Genomic DNA, 15,736 nt, shown 5'->3' with positions numbered 1-15,736 from the left:
CCCTGAAGGCACCATTTGATGTTGGTGGAGCTTCAGGTACTGCTGCTTCTGTTCTAACTCAAAGGCACATAGAGAATCACAGAGTCACAACACAGCTTGGGTTGGAAGGGACCCACAAGTTCCAACCCCCTTCCATGTGCAGGGACACCTTCCACTAGACCACATTGCTCAGAGGCTCAACTTGCTGAGCTGCAAGGTAGAAAACACTTTTTAACACTCAAGGTTCAGAGAATCAGAGCTCGTTGACCCCACAAAGCCATTTCAGCAAAATCCTTTTTCAGTCACAGCCATAAAAAATGCCCACGTTGGGAAAAAAACAACCTAATAATATCTCCACGTCACAAGAAACCAAGCATCAGTCAAAAAATAATTGAAATCGTAACAGTTCCAAACTGGGAAGGCAGTAAGTTAAATCCCTGTGGGACAGATGCATCATTACCTTAAGGAAAAATTCCTTGTAAAATTAATGGGGCTCTGCAGGCTACTTCAGGGCAAGGACGTGATTCTGGGGACGTGGCTGAGCCACCTTTCTGAAGCGACGTGACTCCAACACCTTCCCAAGGAAGACAGTTGCTGTAGCACTGCACTGATTGGGGTTTATTCAAAAAGAATTAATTGCTTCTTCCATGCCACAGATTAAGTAAAAGCCATTAATGATTTTTTAATATCCAATCCTGTGTTTTTATCACATCTTTCCATTAAAAAGACAAAACTGCCTCCTCCACCTTAAAGCTAGACCTTCTTTTGAGGTGAAATGCAAGGAAAAGGAAAAGACATGCTGAGAAGCAGACTTGCATCAACTGCCAAGATAAGGAAGGAAAAGAATTAAATGCAGTGAATATGCAAGAACTGATTTCTTGACAAGGTTTAAAATCTAACGTGAAAATTTTACAGTTTTCCAGCCATTTCAGACTTACTAGAAGAGAGTACAGAAAATGCAAACCATGTGTGCTGAAGTGCTGGGGGTTTGCTCAAAAGCAAGCAGGGATATATTATTGTTTAGACTGATTTATACTGTTTAAGCAGATCCGGTTTCTTTAAGATATTCAGCAAACAGCAGGAATGTTTTTCATGTCAAGTCACTCCAGCAATAACAAATAACTCACATATTCTGCTATTTAGGAAAAAGAAAACTGGAGAGGGGCCTGCAGCAGTGGCACAGAGCCAGGTGGATGGATTTGTTACGTTTCTGAGCCCCTGGGCCATACACATCTACCCTGGGACCAGCACTGCACTGGAAAATTCTGACCCCCCAAAATAATGATTTGGATTGTAGGAACTGGAGTCTGGCCAATGGCAGCGACTCTTTGATGGGAATGGACCAATGTCAGCACAAGAGGAAATCCACAACTGCACCAACCCAGGGGAAGGGCACGTGCTTCACTCTCTCCCCAAGCATCACAACTGGGAGAGGCTGCAGGACTTAACCCTTTGCAGACGAGACATGCTTCAGATGTGATTCCACTCATCGCCCGTACAGGAAACAGGCCCTGCTTTACTCTGGAGGCACAACCAGACCTTCTGTCCCTGTCGTTTATTTAAGTTTGATAATCTCATCTTTTCAAGACCCCCAAAGTTAACATTTTGGCACAGAACCATTTTTCTCTTTTGACAGAGGCTGTTCTTGGCTCTGCCAATAATAGCACAGCAACAGTTTCCATTCATGCAGATCATCTCTGATCCAACATGGATCTTTTCTGTTATTCCAGGTTTGAGCATCTTTCCTTCAAGGCTAAAATTCTATTAATTTCCAGTACACTGTAAGCATAACTCTCATTTTATATCTAAATGAATGGGTTCTCCCCAAACAACCTTCAGTTGCTCTTCTAAGGGATATCACAGAATCAAAGAATGTCCTGCCTTGGAAAGGATCCACAAGGATCATCATCCCAGTTCCTGGCCCTGCCTAGGACACCCCAAGAATTCCACCAAGTGCCTGAGAGCATGAGAAGGATGAAAACATTGCACCAGCCAGAAAGCAAAAAAACAGCTATCAGTTTGAGGGAGGAATGAGTGGAAACTGTTCCTGAAAAATTAAATGAGTTGTTGGGTGTTAACCCTGGAAAGCACAGCCTGCAGAAGATCACGTCTTGAGCTCAAACCAGTGACTTCAATTCTCCTTAAACCTTTAATCTAGACAAGGTGTGAATTTGGATTCTTAGATGGCAGAAGGTGTCTGTGTTATCTCCAGAGAGCTGTGGAGTGATCTATGGACAGCAAGTGCAAGGCTCACCACACGTCTGCCTTCCTGCCGTAGCCTTCCCCACTGATCACCTCGGGGCTCATCCAGTACGGGGTGCCCGTGACGGAGCGGATGCCTGTCCCTGACATGCAGATTGTCTGCAGCCGTTTGCTGGCCCCAAAGTCCCCCAGCTTCACATTCCCAGCAGAGTCACGGAGAATATTGGCACCTGGACAGAAGCAAAAAACAAAGACAGCTGTTTTCATGCAATCCAGCTGTTGGATATGCAGGCTACAGAACGATATCCAACCCCAAATACCCGTGTTCATGGTATGGCTCTTTCCCCATTAAGCCTCAGGTGACCTGCTAAACATAATTTCTTTAATTCAGGCTGTAACAAGCCAATTGCTAATGGCTGTAAATGGGAAAAACTTCAGGGAAAAACACAAGGAAGTGAAGAGGGGGAGGGAAATGAGAGCTGAGTCAGCACCAGCATTGTTACAGTGTCTGTAAACAGCTCAGCTAGCCTAGCAGGGCCCCCAGGCTGAGAGAGAACAGAGCTGTGTAGAGAAGGATTTTATTGGGATGCTGCTTTGGTAAGCGCAAGCATTGCTTTCTGGTCAGCTGGGTAACAGATGTAGCTAATTAAAACCACTTTGAACTCCTACAATAAACAAGTCAATCTCCACTTTACTTGGTCAGAGGTCCTGAACACGAAGCACCACGGAAAAAACAAACTTTAGAGATTAGCTTTTATGTGGACACAAATTGAAGTTTAGACACTAAAAGCAATTCTTCCTCCAAAGCTGCAATGAGATCAAGAACCCCACAGTTGCTGTTATCTGGGATGTGCCCACGTGAAACCCTTCTGCTCTCACCCTTGATGTCCCTGTGCACGATCATGTTGCTGTGGAGGTACGAGACGCCCTCGAGGATCTGCCGCGTGTATTTCCGGGTGACGTTTTCCGTCAGGGCCCCGTACGCCTTCAGCTGGTCTTTCACCGACCCCTGCCAAAAAGCACAAATCCTGCAGTGCCCACTCAACTCCCACAAGTCCTGGGTGTTATACTTTGGCCTCTGCTGAAGCCCTTCTGGGAGGCTCTCTGAGCATCTTGTCCTAAGAATTCCTTTTTAAGAACAGCAAGGACAGGCTTCATGGCAAAAATAGCTTAAGGAGGTTCTGTCTGCTGATACAACTGGTTGTGAAGCATTAAAACAGTTCAGCAGACTGATCTGGGTCAAAAACCTCCCTTTTTGGAGGGTCAGTTTTAGCCTCACTTGTACCATGATTCTGGTAATTCAGTTACATGTTGGCCCAAGTCCTTTGAGGTACTTTGGTAGAACAAATTTAGACTGAAGAAAAGAACTGGCTTTAGTGACTGTTACAGAGAATGTATTTCAAGTACAAGACACTTTAGGAAAAAACCAAAGAGGTTATTTGGGCATAAATAAAATGGAAATGGTGGCATTATGAGCCAGCATGAGAAGGCACAGCCCTAAGAGGGTCTGAGGCAGATGACATAGGGTGATCACAGCAACTAACAAACCAGCTAACAAACCCAGACCCCTCCCTTTCTGATCCCTGACTGTGCTGCTCTTACTCCTGGCATGTACTCCATGAAGATGGTCAAGGTCTTCTCTGCTCGGTCCCTTAAGCAGCCGTAATACTGCACAATACGGTCATGCTGGAGGTTCTTCAGCAGCTGAATTTCACACTCCAGGGCACTCACTTCCTATGGATATTGAAGGATAAAATAAGATTGCAGCCCCAGGAAATATATAATAAATATATAAAATAAATTTGTCATGTCACTGGGAGGATGAGACCACTGCTAGACTGAGAAGTGTAATCCATGACATGGCTTTATCTGCTTCTTGGAAAAGGCAAACATTACCAGGGCTTCCTGATCATTTTTTATCTGCATTATCTGCAGCTAAGTGTTGGTGTGGAAGCTTTGATAGAAGACAGACAGTATCATATATGGATTTAGTACCAGGAAAACTCAGTTTCTTGCCTTGATTCTGTCAGCTGCATAGCTTTACCCCAGCTGGCTGAAAGGATTCTCCACCCACAACACAGTGGGTTATCTCACTTATCTCACTAAGCTGAGGGCAGGGAGTGTAATAATGAAACAGCTCTGAATGCAGGTACAGAACTTGAACTTCAATCCACTGGAAAGCAAAACAACAGGTGCTGAGAGTTGCTAAGTTTCTGTCACCCAGTTCTGTTCTGATTCACACTGATGATTTACTGGAACAGCTTCCTCTCCTATTTACTTCAAAGAATCTGCAGCTCTGCACATGAAACTGATCCTTTGCTTTGCTCTTGCCACAGACAGCAGGGTATCACAGTGCAAAGGCAAAGAGGTTATCCAACAATTTCAGATAGAATCACAGATGTTTGTTGCTCATAAAAAGTATCAGGTTCTTGCTGAATCCAGGGACTGAGCAGGAGGAACATCAAAGGTCCTGAAGCACGAGGGTTTATGGAAAAAGGAATAATGTTTTCTCCCAAAATTAGTCCCATTTAACTCTTTCTAGCCCTGCCATGGGAAAGTATCAGGTTCAGCTGTTCACTCTAGGAGAGGATGCAGAATCTTAGAACAAGAATCTGGATGTGGTAGGGACATATGCAAACAGAGGAAGCTACTTAATCAGACTAAATAATAGTTTAAGGTTTGGAGTTTCAGTGCTTTCAAAATGTATTTCAGACTGTTCCTCCTTGGCTCAGAGTTACTGTCTGATTTACAACACAGACATAGTAGAACTTCCCGATTTAGGACATATCTTGGCACCAATATGCCATATAAAATCAGAATAATTAAATCTTCATGGATCAGTTATTCTAGCTCAAAGTGAATTTGTTCAATATTGGGAAACTGGTACATTGTTAAAACACTAGCAAAGAACCCAAAAGCCATTCCAGCTGTATCCCCTGTGCAGGGAGTTGAGTGTTGTCCCGTAATTTCAAGGTGTCTGTCCCATCTCCACTGTCTCTAAAGTGTTGTCACATCACTTTTCTTGATTAATTTACACCCCACAGCTCAATGTTTTTAAGGAAACAGAGAATTCAGAAGTGAAAATTGATAATTAGTGCACTTCATACAGAGTGTACCATATAAACCCAGAATTGGGTTTTGCATGTGTAAGCAGCTTTTTCTGTTCAAAAAAGAAAAAAAAAAAAGCCCTACTCTTGCTGGGTTTAGTTTCATTCACATCCATGTCTAACCAGGAACACAGGGCAGTCTAGTATTCCTCAAGTAACCTGGCAAAGACCCAAAAAGCTGAGAAAGGACAGCCAAGAATGAAGCCAGAAAATGGATTTTAGTTTCAGGCTGAAGTTACTAACACAGAAAAGTGATTTTTAAATGACTCCTATTCTTCTCCACATGACTTGAAACCTTAGTACAAACTAAGTAAGATGCCAGCTTTCAAGGGCAGACAGAGAGAGACATTGTAAAGGACCTTACAGGGTTTTAGAAGCTGGGATGAGAATTACCTTGCTTGTTTCAGGGCTCTCTGGATCAAACTGGACCTGCTTAGCTGCAAGCTCTCTGCCCGTGTCCACGTCGTAGCACAAATACACGCGACCAAAGGCTCCCTGGCCCAGCAGTTTTCCTCGGCGCCAGTTTATTGGAGCACTTGGAGCTAAAAGAGAACAGCAGTTAATTTCTTTTCATTATACTGTTTAAAAACAAAGGGGGGTTTTTCCAGGACTAACCTCCATCATAGTAGGACTGAACCAGGTATTCTGTAGTTGAATACACATGGGGTGCTTTCCCAGAGTAAGGAGTTAGTGGCAGAGCTCTGAACAGAATCCAGCCATCCAGACTCTCAGCATCTGCTGACTGCTGTCCCATTAGAATGACACCCCAAAACACTTTGCAAATGTGTTTTACAGACAAGTCATCCAATGGAGCTGGTGAAATTACATTCCACCAGCAGGTGGATTCTACAAAATCACTACCTTAAGAGATGATGCTGCCACTAAAGAGCAGTTTCCAACCCTTGATCTGTCATTATCACACGCATCAGACGAAGAGCTGGATTAGCTTTGCTAAACCAATCCCAGCAGCTGGGAATGACTTAAGCTTCTGGGACAACTTGAAGGACATTATCCTGAGTTTTCCTTGCCAAGTTAGCTTGGGGTTACCTCTGTGGGAAGGATTTCACTGCAAGGCTGTCTCTAACCAGAAAGAGTAGGAGTCCTAATTCCCTACTAGACATTGACAGAGCAGGCACCATGTCAGCACAGTGTGGGTACCTTCTCCACCTGCTGAACAGTCAGCCTTAATAAAAATACCCACGAGACCCAGGTGAAGGAGCATCTCCAACACCCCAGCAGGAGGTTCCATCCCCAGGGCATTAGGAGCCCTCACATTCCATAAGCAGCAGTCTCCTGACCCAGAGATTTATACCTGAGCCCAGTTTTTCAGACTGCCCTTAATCCTAAAGCATGTTGCTCCAAGACCAGTGCTTTAGCTCCAACTGGAAAAGCAACACTACCAGACTCCTGCAGTGCAATGCATCCAATTATGTTGTATCTAACAAGAAACTTTAAAAACAAAGACAGGAACCAGCCATCTTACCAGTGTGAAAATACAGAAGGGCTGAGAGATTGGCTTTGCCATGTCTAACTTAATCAGATTTACTGCCAGTCAGTATTTTAGTGTGTTCCTTACTCTGCTACAAGCTTACTCTTCATTTTTATCCTTAAATTACTCTATGGGATATCTGAAGTTCATCAATAATGACTCATGTTCCATTTCTTTTATTTTTATAATAGAAAGCTGTCCAACAAAACAACTCAAGGATGTCATCAATACAGAAGTAAATCCTTCTAACTTAGGAGCAAGTCAAATACATACGCTTCTCAAGGAGCAGAATAACTGTAACCCAAAAGCTGACTGAAAATGTTAATGGAGCAAGAAAATAAACAAGCTTGTCTGCCTGTTTTAAGAACCCTGTAGATCACCTAGATCAAGCAAGGCTTTTTACTTCTTAGTTGAATTCGCAATGCTTTCTAAAGGAAAGGCCAGCTCCCAGCAGAAATCTGAGAGGAAAAGACTTGTCTTTTGGGTGCGATAAATGAGTCTCAAAGCACAGCCAGAGAAAAACATGGTTTTAGTGGCTTGTTAAAGCCAGATTATGGCAAGCTATTGGGTCTGGAGTTCACCCTCAGAGCCTTCCTTGCCCACAGCTGGGTGACGTTTCCCAGTGAGTGCCTACATTTGGTGGCGATGTTCCTCTCCTGCACTCCCAGCGCGTTCTCGCTGTCGGCGCTCCGGAGGCGGCCCCGCGGGTCCAGGTACTGCAGAGCCAGCCCCAGGTTTTCTCCATTGGTGCTCAGTGAACGACTGGAAGGCACCAAGGTGAAGAGATTCCCTTGGTGACGTCGTATCCGGGGAAAAGTCCTCCGGCCTGGGGAAAAACGTAACGTTTTTAAATAAATGCTTGTGAGTGGAAGGTAATAGCTGGGGGCTGAGCAGCTGCGAGAAGGGAGAGAAATCCCACGTTCTGTTCCCATGGAGCAGAATCTGCTGCCAAACAGACGAGATGCAAAAATATAACGGCTCAGGGCTGGTGCTGCCTGAGTTCAGTATAGCTCTGGATCATTCCCAAAGCAGAAGGCAGAGAACACTTTGTAATGCCCTCAGTGCTGTAAGATCTAAACTTACCTTCCAAAGGAAAAATCTGGTTTACAGGCTCTGAGCACAAGCTCTGAGTTTTGTTAACAGCTACATGCAAAATGACTTTCTAGATAATGTGCCTGGAGGAGCAAATAAAAACCATGAACAAAGATTGTGCCAACTTGTACCTCACAAAATTTTAAGAGATTAATTTGCATAAAGCCATCTGATGAGCAGAGACGTAATTCTTTAAGTCCCTGCTATATTTAAAAGATCCAGAAGCAAGCCTACAATGCAAATTAGCAAAGTATAATGAATCTCTGTGGTAGGAAACTATTTTTATAGGGCCAAGCCTAATATATAGGGCCAAGTCTAACAACTTAGCCCTATGTACGTCCACAATCCCCTTCTCAGCCTGGATAACCCCAGAAAGGACAAAGTAAATAAAGAATTACAAACAACAACCATTGGTTTCCATCAAATTGTGGCATCATGCACAGTAGCATCAACCTCAGCACTAACTGCAAGGACCAAGGCACTTCCAGGCTCTCCAAGCAGGAGTTGCCATTGCCTCACCCTTTTTTTCCAGCCTGGCGTGGGAGCTCTGAGACCGACTCACCCTCATTGTAGTCCTTGTGCTGCATGGAGACGTTGTAGCGCCGAGGGTAGGTCCCACCTTTGCCCGCTTTGTCGTAGATCTGATTCTCACGGTCTGGCAGGAGAAGCAGAGACAAAAGTGAGGCTCCTTCAAAAAACTTAACTTCCAATGACAGAATTTTCCTGTAACAGCAAGTTTTTAGGAAGAGGCAATAAATAACTTCATAGCTTTTCCATCAGCATATCCCCAGTTCTTCTATTTATACAATCCCAACAAGCAGAGGACGGCCAGCCAAGAGCAGAAAATGTCAGGATCAGATACCCTTTGCACCAAAGACATACCTGAGAACTCCTGTCTATTATCAGGAAAGCTTTGTGCCCTCGACATCCGTGACTTCCGAAAAGAAGGACTATTAGAGAAAGAAGGCAAGAATCAGTTTTGCTCTTGTTTGGGATATTTCTTTGCTGTTTTATTTTTTAAATGAACAAGTACAGCCTTGTCTAAAAGAGATTTAAATACCCTGCAGCCAGATGTTCTCAGAGGGGTGGCTCCACACACTCTGCTTGCTTTAGAACTTTGTATTTATAACATAAAGCTACTGAACACCAGTTTGCTGGTCTGTGGTTGTGCCAGAAAATAACACAGCCTTAAGACACAGTTAATGGTTTTTAAGAAATAAGTGGGTTATAGGTAGGAAGTAAGATCTTGTTTCTCTCCTAGAAAATGTATGAGATAGAAAACAGGATTTTATGTAAGTACAATTGGTATTTCCATCTGAGCACACACGTTCTCACCAGTCTGTACATTTGTACCTGGCTCCTCACCTGTCCAAGGACTGGCAGCTTCCTGACACTGAGTTTTCAGCACTGCTTAGAGGGTCCAGCATCTGCAACACAGAAAAAAACACACAGCAACATCAGTGCAGTCCAGGGCCCAGGAGAGGCTGTGCCAGAGGAACAGAGCCCACGACTGCTTGCCTGCAGGATGTCCAGCTGAAGAAGGGTGTCTAAGCCTATTTAAATGCACAATTTTCTTTTATCTCCCACAGAAATTAGGTTCATATAAATTCTGAGGCACTGCTTTAGTTGTTGAAGGACTCTGCTGTGAAAGATGCAAGCTTTAGCAGCCTTGTGCTGCTTTTTGATCCCAACCAGCTCCAGGAACAGTCTCTGCTGGTGCTGCTGCCTCCACCTGCAAGGTGCCCTTTAGCCTCACTTCCCACTTTGTTGAATGGAGAGCAGGGTTTCAAAAGCAAGAGGGTCACACAAACCTGCTAATAGGAAACCCAGCCACATGTGTGACAGCACCAAAACTGCTCAGTCAGAGGTGGAGGGGCAATGCCCAGAACAGGCAACTGCTTCTGGCAGCCCAACAAAGGCTTTGAACTTACATAGCTACAATCTGAAGCTGTTCAAATGCACAAAGCAGCACTTTTAGGATCCCAGAATGGTTTGGGTTGGACAGGACTTTAAGGGTCATCCAACTCCACTTCCTGCCACGGGCAGGGACACCTTCCACTAGATCAGCTTGCTCTAGGGTTGCCCTTGGGACACTTCCAGGGATGGGGCAGCCACAACTTTCTGGACAACCTGCGCCTCACCACTTGAAGGTGTTGATGCAACCCCAGCCAGCGAGTATTTTCCCCTGGGAGAAGAGAAGAGGGCCCCGCTCCCGGCAGAACGCCCTCCCAGCGGCTGTGAGGATTCCCTGCCGGTACTCACGCACTGCTCGCTGGTCTCGGGGATGAACTCGCCCTCGCTGTGGATGCTGGTGTAGGAGCCCTGGCGGGCGATGCGCTGCTGCCGCTCGGGCACGTAGCCGGGCGGGGGAGAGCTGCGGCCCGTGTTCTGGGAGCCTGTGACAGGGACAGTGTCACACTGCTGCTGCTGCCACTGCTGCACACACCAACCCCCAAACCGCCCCTAGCACCACCGTGCTTCCACAGTGAGCCCTACGGTCTGGACAGACACGGAACCAGGAGAACCAAACTGTTGATGTGCACCTGGACTGATGTTTTAGATGCTACGTGATTGTTGCTGAAGTTCCTGGCAAAGCAGTCACCTATTTCTAATCTCTTCTCAACCTTCTGAGTGTAATTCCAGTTTAATCATCTGTTAGTGGCACTACCTAAAGAGTTTCTCTTGTGCTATCTACAGAGAGAAGCTTTACCCTTAGGGTTTATTTTTCCTTTGCAGAGCTCAAAGAAGATGAAACTTTAGACACAGGAAAAAAAAAAAAAAAATCCCCATTTTGCAGTGACCTATCCACCTGCAGCTGCCACCAATTCCCACTGTGAGCTCCAAAAACTGCTGTGGTCCAACCAATCTGCTCAAGGTCACACATGAAGCCAGAGGCAGCAGGTGAAGATCAGCTCTCAAGCTGTGCTCCTTACAACACTGTCTTTAATTAACTGTGTGTACTCAGGTGCTAGGAAAGATGGGTAAAGATCAGCAAATATTCTCCCAAGGAAAATATTTTCTATAGAAGTTGTAATAAAGAGTGAAGGCAAAGAGCTGGGAGAAGTGAACTGAAAAGCAGAGCACACACCTTTCAGGGGGCTGCAGAAGGAAAACAAAGAATGCTGACATGGCTTAGAGTGCAAGGGGAGTGAACTACACATTAAAAAGAAGGGATTAATAAAATCATTAAGATCATAAGTCTGGAGAAGAACTCCAAGATCACGAAGCCCAAGACTGTCAAGTCCACAATCTATTGCTCAGAGCTACCAGCTGATTTCCCAAGCAGGGCCCAGGGCTCATGTGCCCTCAGGAGGGGTGGAAGGCCCCGGGTGCACGTGGGCTGCCCCAGGAGCACTTTCACTCCTTCCGACAGATGCCACGGCCACAGCGAGCCCAGGCCCGCTGGCACCGGCCCAGCTGCTGCTGTGGAAAGGCCCCATCCCTGGGCAGGAAAAGGAAGTCGGCACTAAATCCATGTATATCAAAGGAAGTGAGTGGAAAAAACACAAGCCCTGCCAGAATGCTTAGCAACTTTTTTTTTTTTTTTTTAGTTTTAAATGGAAGTTATCTTTACTTCCAAAGCTCTGAAGCGCTGACAACAGGCTCGAGGTTTTTTGGAGCTCAGGAACCACACAGGACCCTCCTCTGCTTGCAAAAAGCTTTAGTTGAACACTGCTTTGGACTTTATTTCATGAGCTGGTATGAGTTGGAGAGTGTTTATGCCTGAAACACCAGGAAAGAGGGCACATTCCTTTTTCAAACCAAAGACAGGAAAAGAGAAGGAAGAAGAAACTGATGCAAGACCAAGCTATTGCCAAATTACCAGCAGACCTCTGACAAAACTGGAACTCTTCTGGACCTCTTCATAATGTAACAGTCTGGTACTCTGACGTTCAGAAAATAAAACCAATGGTTTCTTGACTGATGAATGACAAGCTATTCAGAAAGCATCCATAAGCTGGGACAAGAGTGTCCCAGTATGTAACTGGGACACAGAAGAGGCTCCTGATTACTGTACAGTTTACCCATGACAGACACTTGCTACAGTCTGTTGGCTTTGGCACCATTATCTGGATACCTCAGAATGTCAGTAAGGAGAAAGATACATATAGATATATGTTAAATAAAATAATTTTGGCATTCAATTTGTCTGTTATAGAAGAAACGTGGTGATCAGACACGCATGGATACCACTTCTCAGGACCAAGGAATGTTGCTCTTTTTATGCATATTAATTTCAAACTAGGAAGGAAGGGAAAAGTCTTTTTGTCCCCATTTCAGTCACGTACTTCACAAGCTTTCAGTACTTCTTTGTTGGTTTGCTGCTTCATAGAAGCAAACTGTAGAGAAGGGGAACAGCAAACTCTCAATAGGATACAGGCAGGTTTGTTAGACAAGTCCCACACTGAGAACTACTGCTCTAGTTCCCAAGTCCTTCCCTCTGAGCTCGTTCTCCCAGTTACCTCTGGTTAGAACAGTGTGGATACAACTCTGGTTTGGATGCCCCAGAATGGAGACTGTTGTGGTTTAAGCTGATTTATTATTTGATACTTTGCACTGCAAATATTGATCTAAAATCATGTAATAATTCTGCCTCAAGTTCACACAGTTAATGAAACTGAAGCACTCTTTTGCCACAGTGAAGAACTTGCAAACAAAACAACTCTGACATTCCCAGCTCCTGGTACTGCCCTTTGTGACTTGCCTCACTTGTCCTCAGGCATTAGTTCTGACAAGCCCCAAAATAGCTGTTGTAACAAACAGAGTCATCCTCTGCTTGTGTTTCCAGCAAAATTTACTTTCTCTTGTTTCTGAAGGAGAAATAGTTTACACAGAGCAGCATTTCAGGCTCTGGCCTTCACACTCTCACCTTCGTCCTGCACTTTCACTGCTCACTGAGATTCACAGCAAGGAGTCAAATCCTAAACCACAGACTATTTTGGGGTTTTTTTGGGCCCATAAATCCTTGAAGGTGTTTTACAAGTTTTAGTTTTTCATATAAAGGTTATCAGCTTTGAGCATTGTTGAAGAACAGATTTGAATTGTGCTGTATGGTTATACAGAAGGTTGTAACATAGAAATTGGGAGAAATCAGACAAATCTGTCAGAGATGGAAGTCATAAAAACTACAGAAGTCTTACATGAACCTTTCCCCTAAACAGGAGTTCACTGAGCTAACAGAAACCCAAAGAAATGAAACAAAGTTACATACTACTCTGATCTTTTTCATTATCTTTTGTGCACCTCTGATTTTGTCTTGTACTCTACTCACCCGGTAATTCCGAGTGGAAGTTTAGGCAACTCAGAATGTGGATACTAGGTGGATATGCAATAGTAATTCCTAGTAAAATGCTTGATTACAGGAGTCAGGACAGATTCCAAAGCCCAACATAAAAAAAAAAAAATCAAATCTAGGTTTCATGAACTGAAATTGCCAATCTAAATAAAAAGCTTAATAGACTCACATCAGCTTTCCAAATTTCTAACCACAATGACTCTGGCTTTAGGACATCCCCTTTAGCAGCTCCTTAGCTGCTCCACAACTTAGCAAGGAACCTTGAAACATTCTATTGTAAACATATCAAGAGCTTTTGAAAATGAACTGCCTTGTCCCAGAATAACCTTTCAATTTCTCATGGCTCTCCTAAATACTAATACCATGAACACTAGTGCCCAAAAGATACATTTCAACAAACAAAAATACCCAGAAGTAGCAAAAATACTCACTGACAGACAGATGCCTACTTCTGGGTTCTGGCTGCTGATAGGGTGTGCTCACATCCCCCACAGATTGGGAAGTTTTAATCCTGACTTGCTTGGGCAGTCCAGAATGGGGTGAAGAACTGGTCTGTTGGGTAAAATGAAAAGAATAAAACAAAATACAGTGAGATGAAGGAGCTCAAGCAGCCTGGCCACAGTTTCAAAAATACTATGCTTAGTATCAAGAAAGTGCTGAGCAACAGTTCTAGAACCTGAAATCTTATTAATTCAGAAAACACAAACAAAAAGGCAGGAAAAGAGCCAGGCTTACAATTCTGGTGTAAAACAGGAGTCAGAGCACTAGAACAAGTGCAGCTCAACTCAAGTGCATGATCTGCAGGTCCCAGGGTCTGACACTACCAGGTACCAATGAAACACAAGGGGCTCCTGTCACCCCCTGAGACCAGAACACAGAAGCACCTACAATTTCCATCAGCCACCTTGGCCCGCAGAGATAAATTCTGAGACTTGCACTGTTTTGGAAGCAAACTGACTCCCCACAGCCTTTAAAAAGTAAATTCATAATTCAGACTAAGTAAAAATAAATTCTGGAGAGTTTAATAGCACCCACAGTCTGGAGATGCCAAGATGAATTTATTCATCCTTCCCTGAACTTACATAGATATTATCTAATTAAAGATAATTTTTCCACAGAGCCCTCATCTCATTCAAAGCAGGAAGAGGAATGAGACACGTGAAATCTCCCCCAGGCCAACGAGACTCTATGTTAAAGCAGGGGCTCAATACCTACAGACACTTTCAATTTTCACCTTGACCCAACACACCTAGTTTTACAAGAAGGTGTAATATTCCCTTCCTCCTGAGTTACAGAATTTATCTTATTTGAGAAGAATATAACAAAAGACACTTCAAGGAAATAAATTCTGACTTCTGAAAATTATTTGGACATGACAGGCAAACAAGGTGTGACAATTCAAATTCTTTAATTCAATATTAAAGTACTGATGGTTGCTCATTTAATGAGTACATACACTTGAAAGGAATCTGATTTAAGTCACATAAACTCTACCATGGGCAGGTTCATGGGAGCTGGATAAAGGGTGCAGAGGTCACCCTGCTGATGGACAGTCTGGCTTTGGTAATACAGCTGCTCCAACTTCACCAGCTCTCCTCACCAGTTTCTAAACATAAAGAAGAGACTGGCAGCAGGGTGACCTGACTGAGGAAAGAAATGAGTCACGGAAAGAGGCATAAGAAAATGAATGTGAGTGCTGCTCACAGACACGGACTCCTGGTACAAGGGACCTGGCTACTTCCGTAAAGTTCATTTGCTTTCTGTACATATTTGTGCCAAAGTCACCTTTCCATCCCCAGAAAAAGAAAAGAACACAACCAAAGCAAAATCTGCATCCTGTACTTCAGGAAAAATAATGCTTCCCGCTCCTCCAGTGGGATGAGATCATGCAGCCAAGAAACCTCCTTCAGGCTAGTGGGCTTTATCCCACGGAGGGCTCTCCTGTCAGGCAACTCGGAGCAGCAGAGGAAGCTGGAGGAGAGGGGGGGAAACACTGGCACTTACTGAAGGCTTTGCTGTTTGCTTCTGCTTTGAGTAAAAGAGGAAAAAACAGCTAATAAAAAGACATCAACAGTGGCTACTGGCTGGCACAGGGTGAGATTTACCAAGTGTTTGCTGGTTATGCAAAGTTAGATGGTATCACTTGACATCTGGCTGCAGCCTGAAGGCACTGACATGAACAGGGCTGGGAAAGAGCATTGCCTGACTGTGTTGTACCAAAAGTTGAGGCCACCTTTTACAGGACATTTCCTGACAACACAGAACTTTGGTCTGGCTCCACCAGGTCAGACCAAAGACCTTCTTGCCAAGTATTGTCTACAGAACAGGCAGCAACAATTGCTAAGGGAAAGGGCACAGGACAAGGAACAGCATCATCCCCTCCTACACCTTCCCACTCATTTGGGAAAGGGCTGTTAACACTCCTGAAGTTCTTTGTATTTCCATTACCACAGATTATCAAATGAAAAAACAGCAAGAAATACATTTAAGATATCATGACAGTTCCAAGAATTACAGGTGTGATTATTTCAAGAGTCGAGCTCCCAGCCTGCAGAACTTGAATAGGGATGA

The 15,736-nt window shown here is 44.2% G+C and overlaps 1 protein-coding gene across 1 annotated transcript in view; it reads right to left on the bottom strand.

The window, feature by feature from the left end:
* MAP3K3 (mitogen-activated protein kinase kinase kinase 3) overlaps positions 1–15,736 on the bottom strand; it is a 33,929-nt gene that overhangs the window by 4,344 nt on the left and 13,849 nt on the right. Inside the window, exons 7-16 of the mRNA XM_014261038.2 lie at positions 13,597–13,717; positions 10,132–10,265; positions 9,235–9,296; positions 8,752–8,819; positions 8,432–8,524; positions 7,412–7,603; positions 5,682–5,830; positions 3,784–3,915; positions 3,061–3,190; positions 2,234–2,411 (exon numbers count right to left, since the gene is read on the bottom strand). Of these exons, the coding sequence (XP_014116513.1) occupies positions 2,234–2,411; positions 3,061–3,190; positions 3,784–3,915; positions 5,682–5,830; positions 7,412–7,603; positions 8,432–8,524; positions 8,752–8,819; positions 9,235–9,296; positions 10,132–10,265; positions 13,597–13,717 (1,259 nt within the window). The remainder of the gene's footprint in view (positions 1–2,233; positions 2,412–3,060; positions 3,191–3,783; positions 3,916–5,681; positions 5,831–7,411; positions 7,604–8,431; positions 8,525–8,751; positions 8,820–9,234; positions 9,297–10,131; positions 10,266–13,596; positions 13,718–15,736) is intronic.

This window comes from Pseudopodoces humilis, chromosome 29 (genome assembly GCF_049639895.1).
Source record: "Pseudopodoces humilis isolate 2021_Gansu_Grassland_sample_001 chromosome 29, ASM4963989v1, whole genome shotgun sequence".
Lineage (NCBI taxonomy): Eukaryota > Metazoa > Chordata > Aves > Passeriformes > Paridae > Pseudopodoces > Pseudopodoces humilis.
This window is presented reverse-complemented; position numbering and strand designations above follow the sequence as displayed.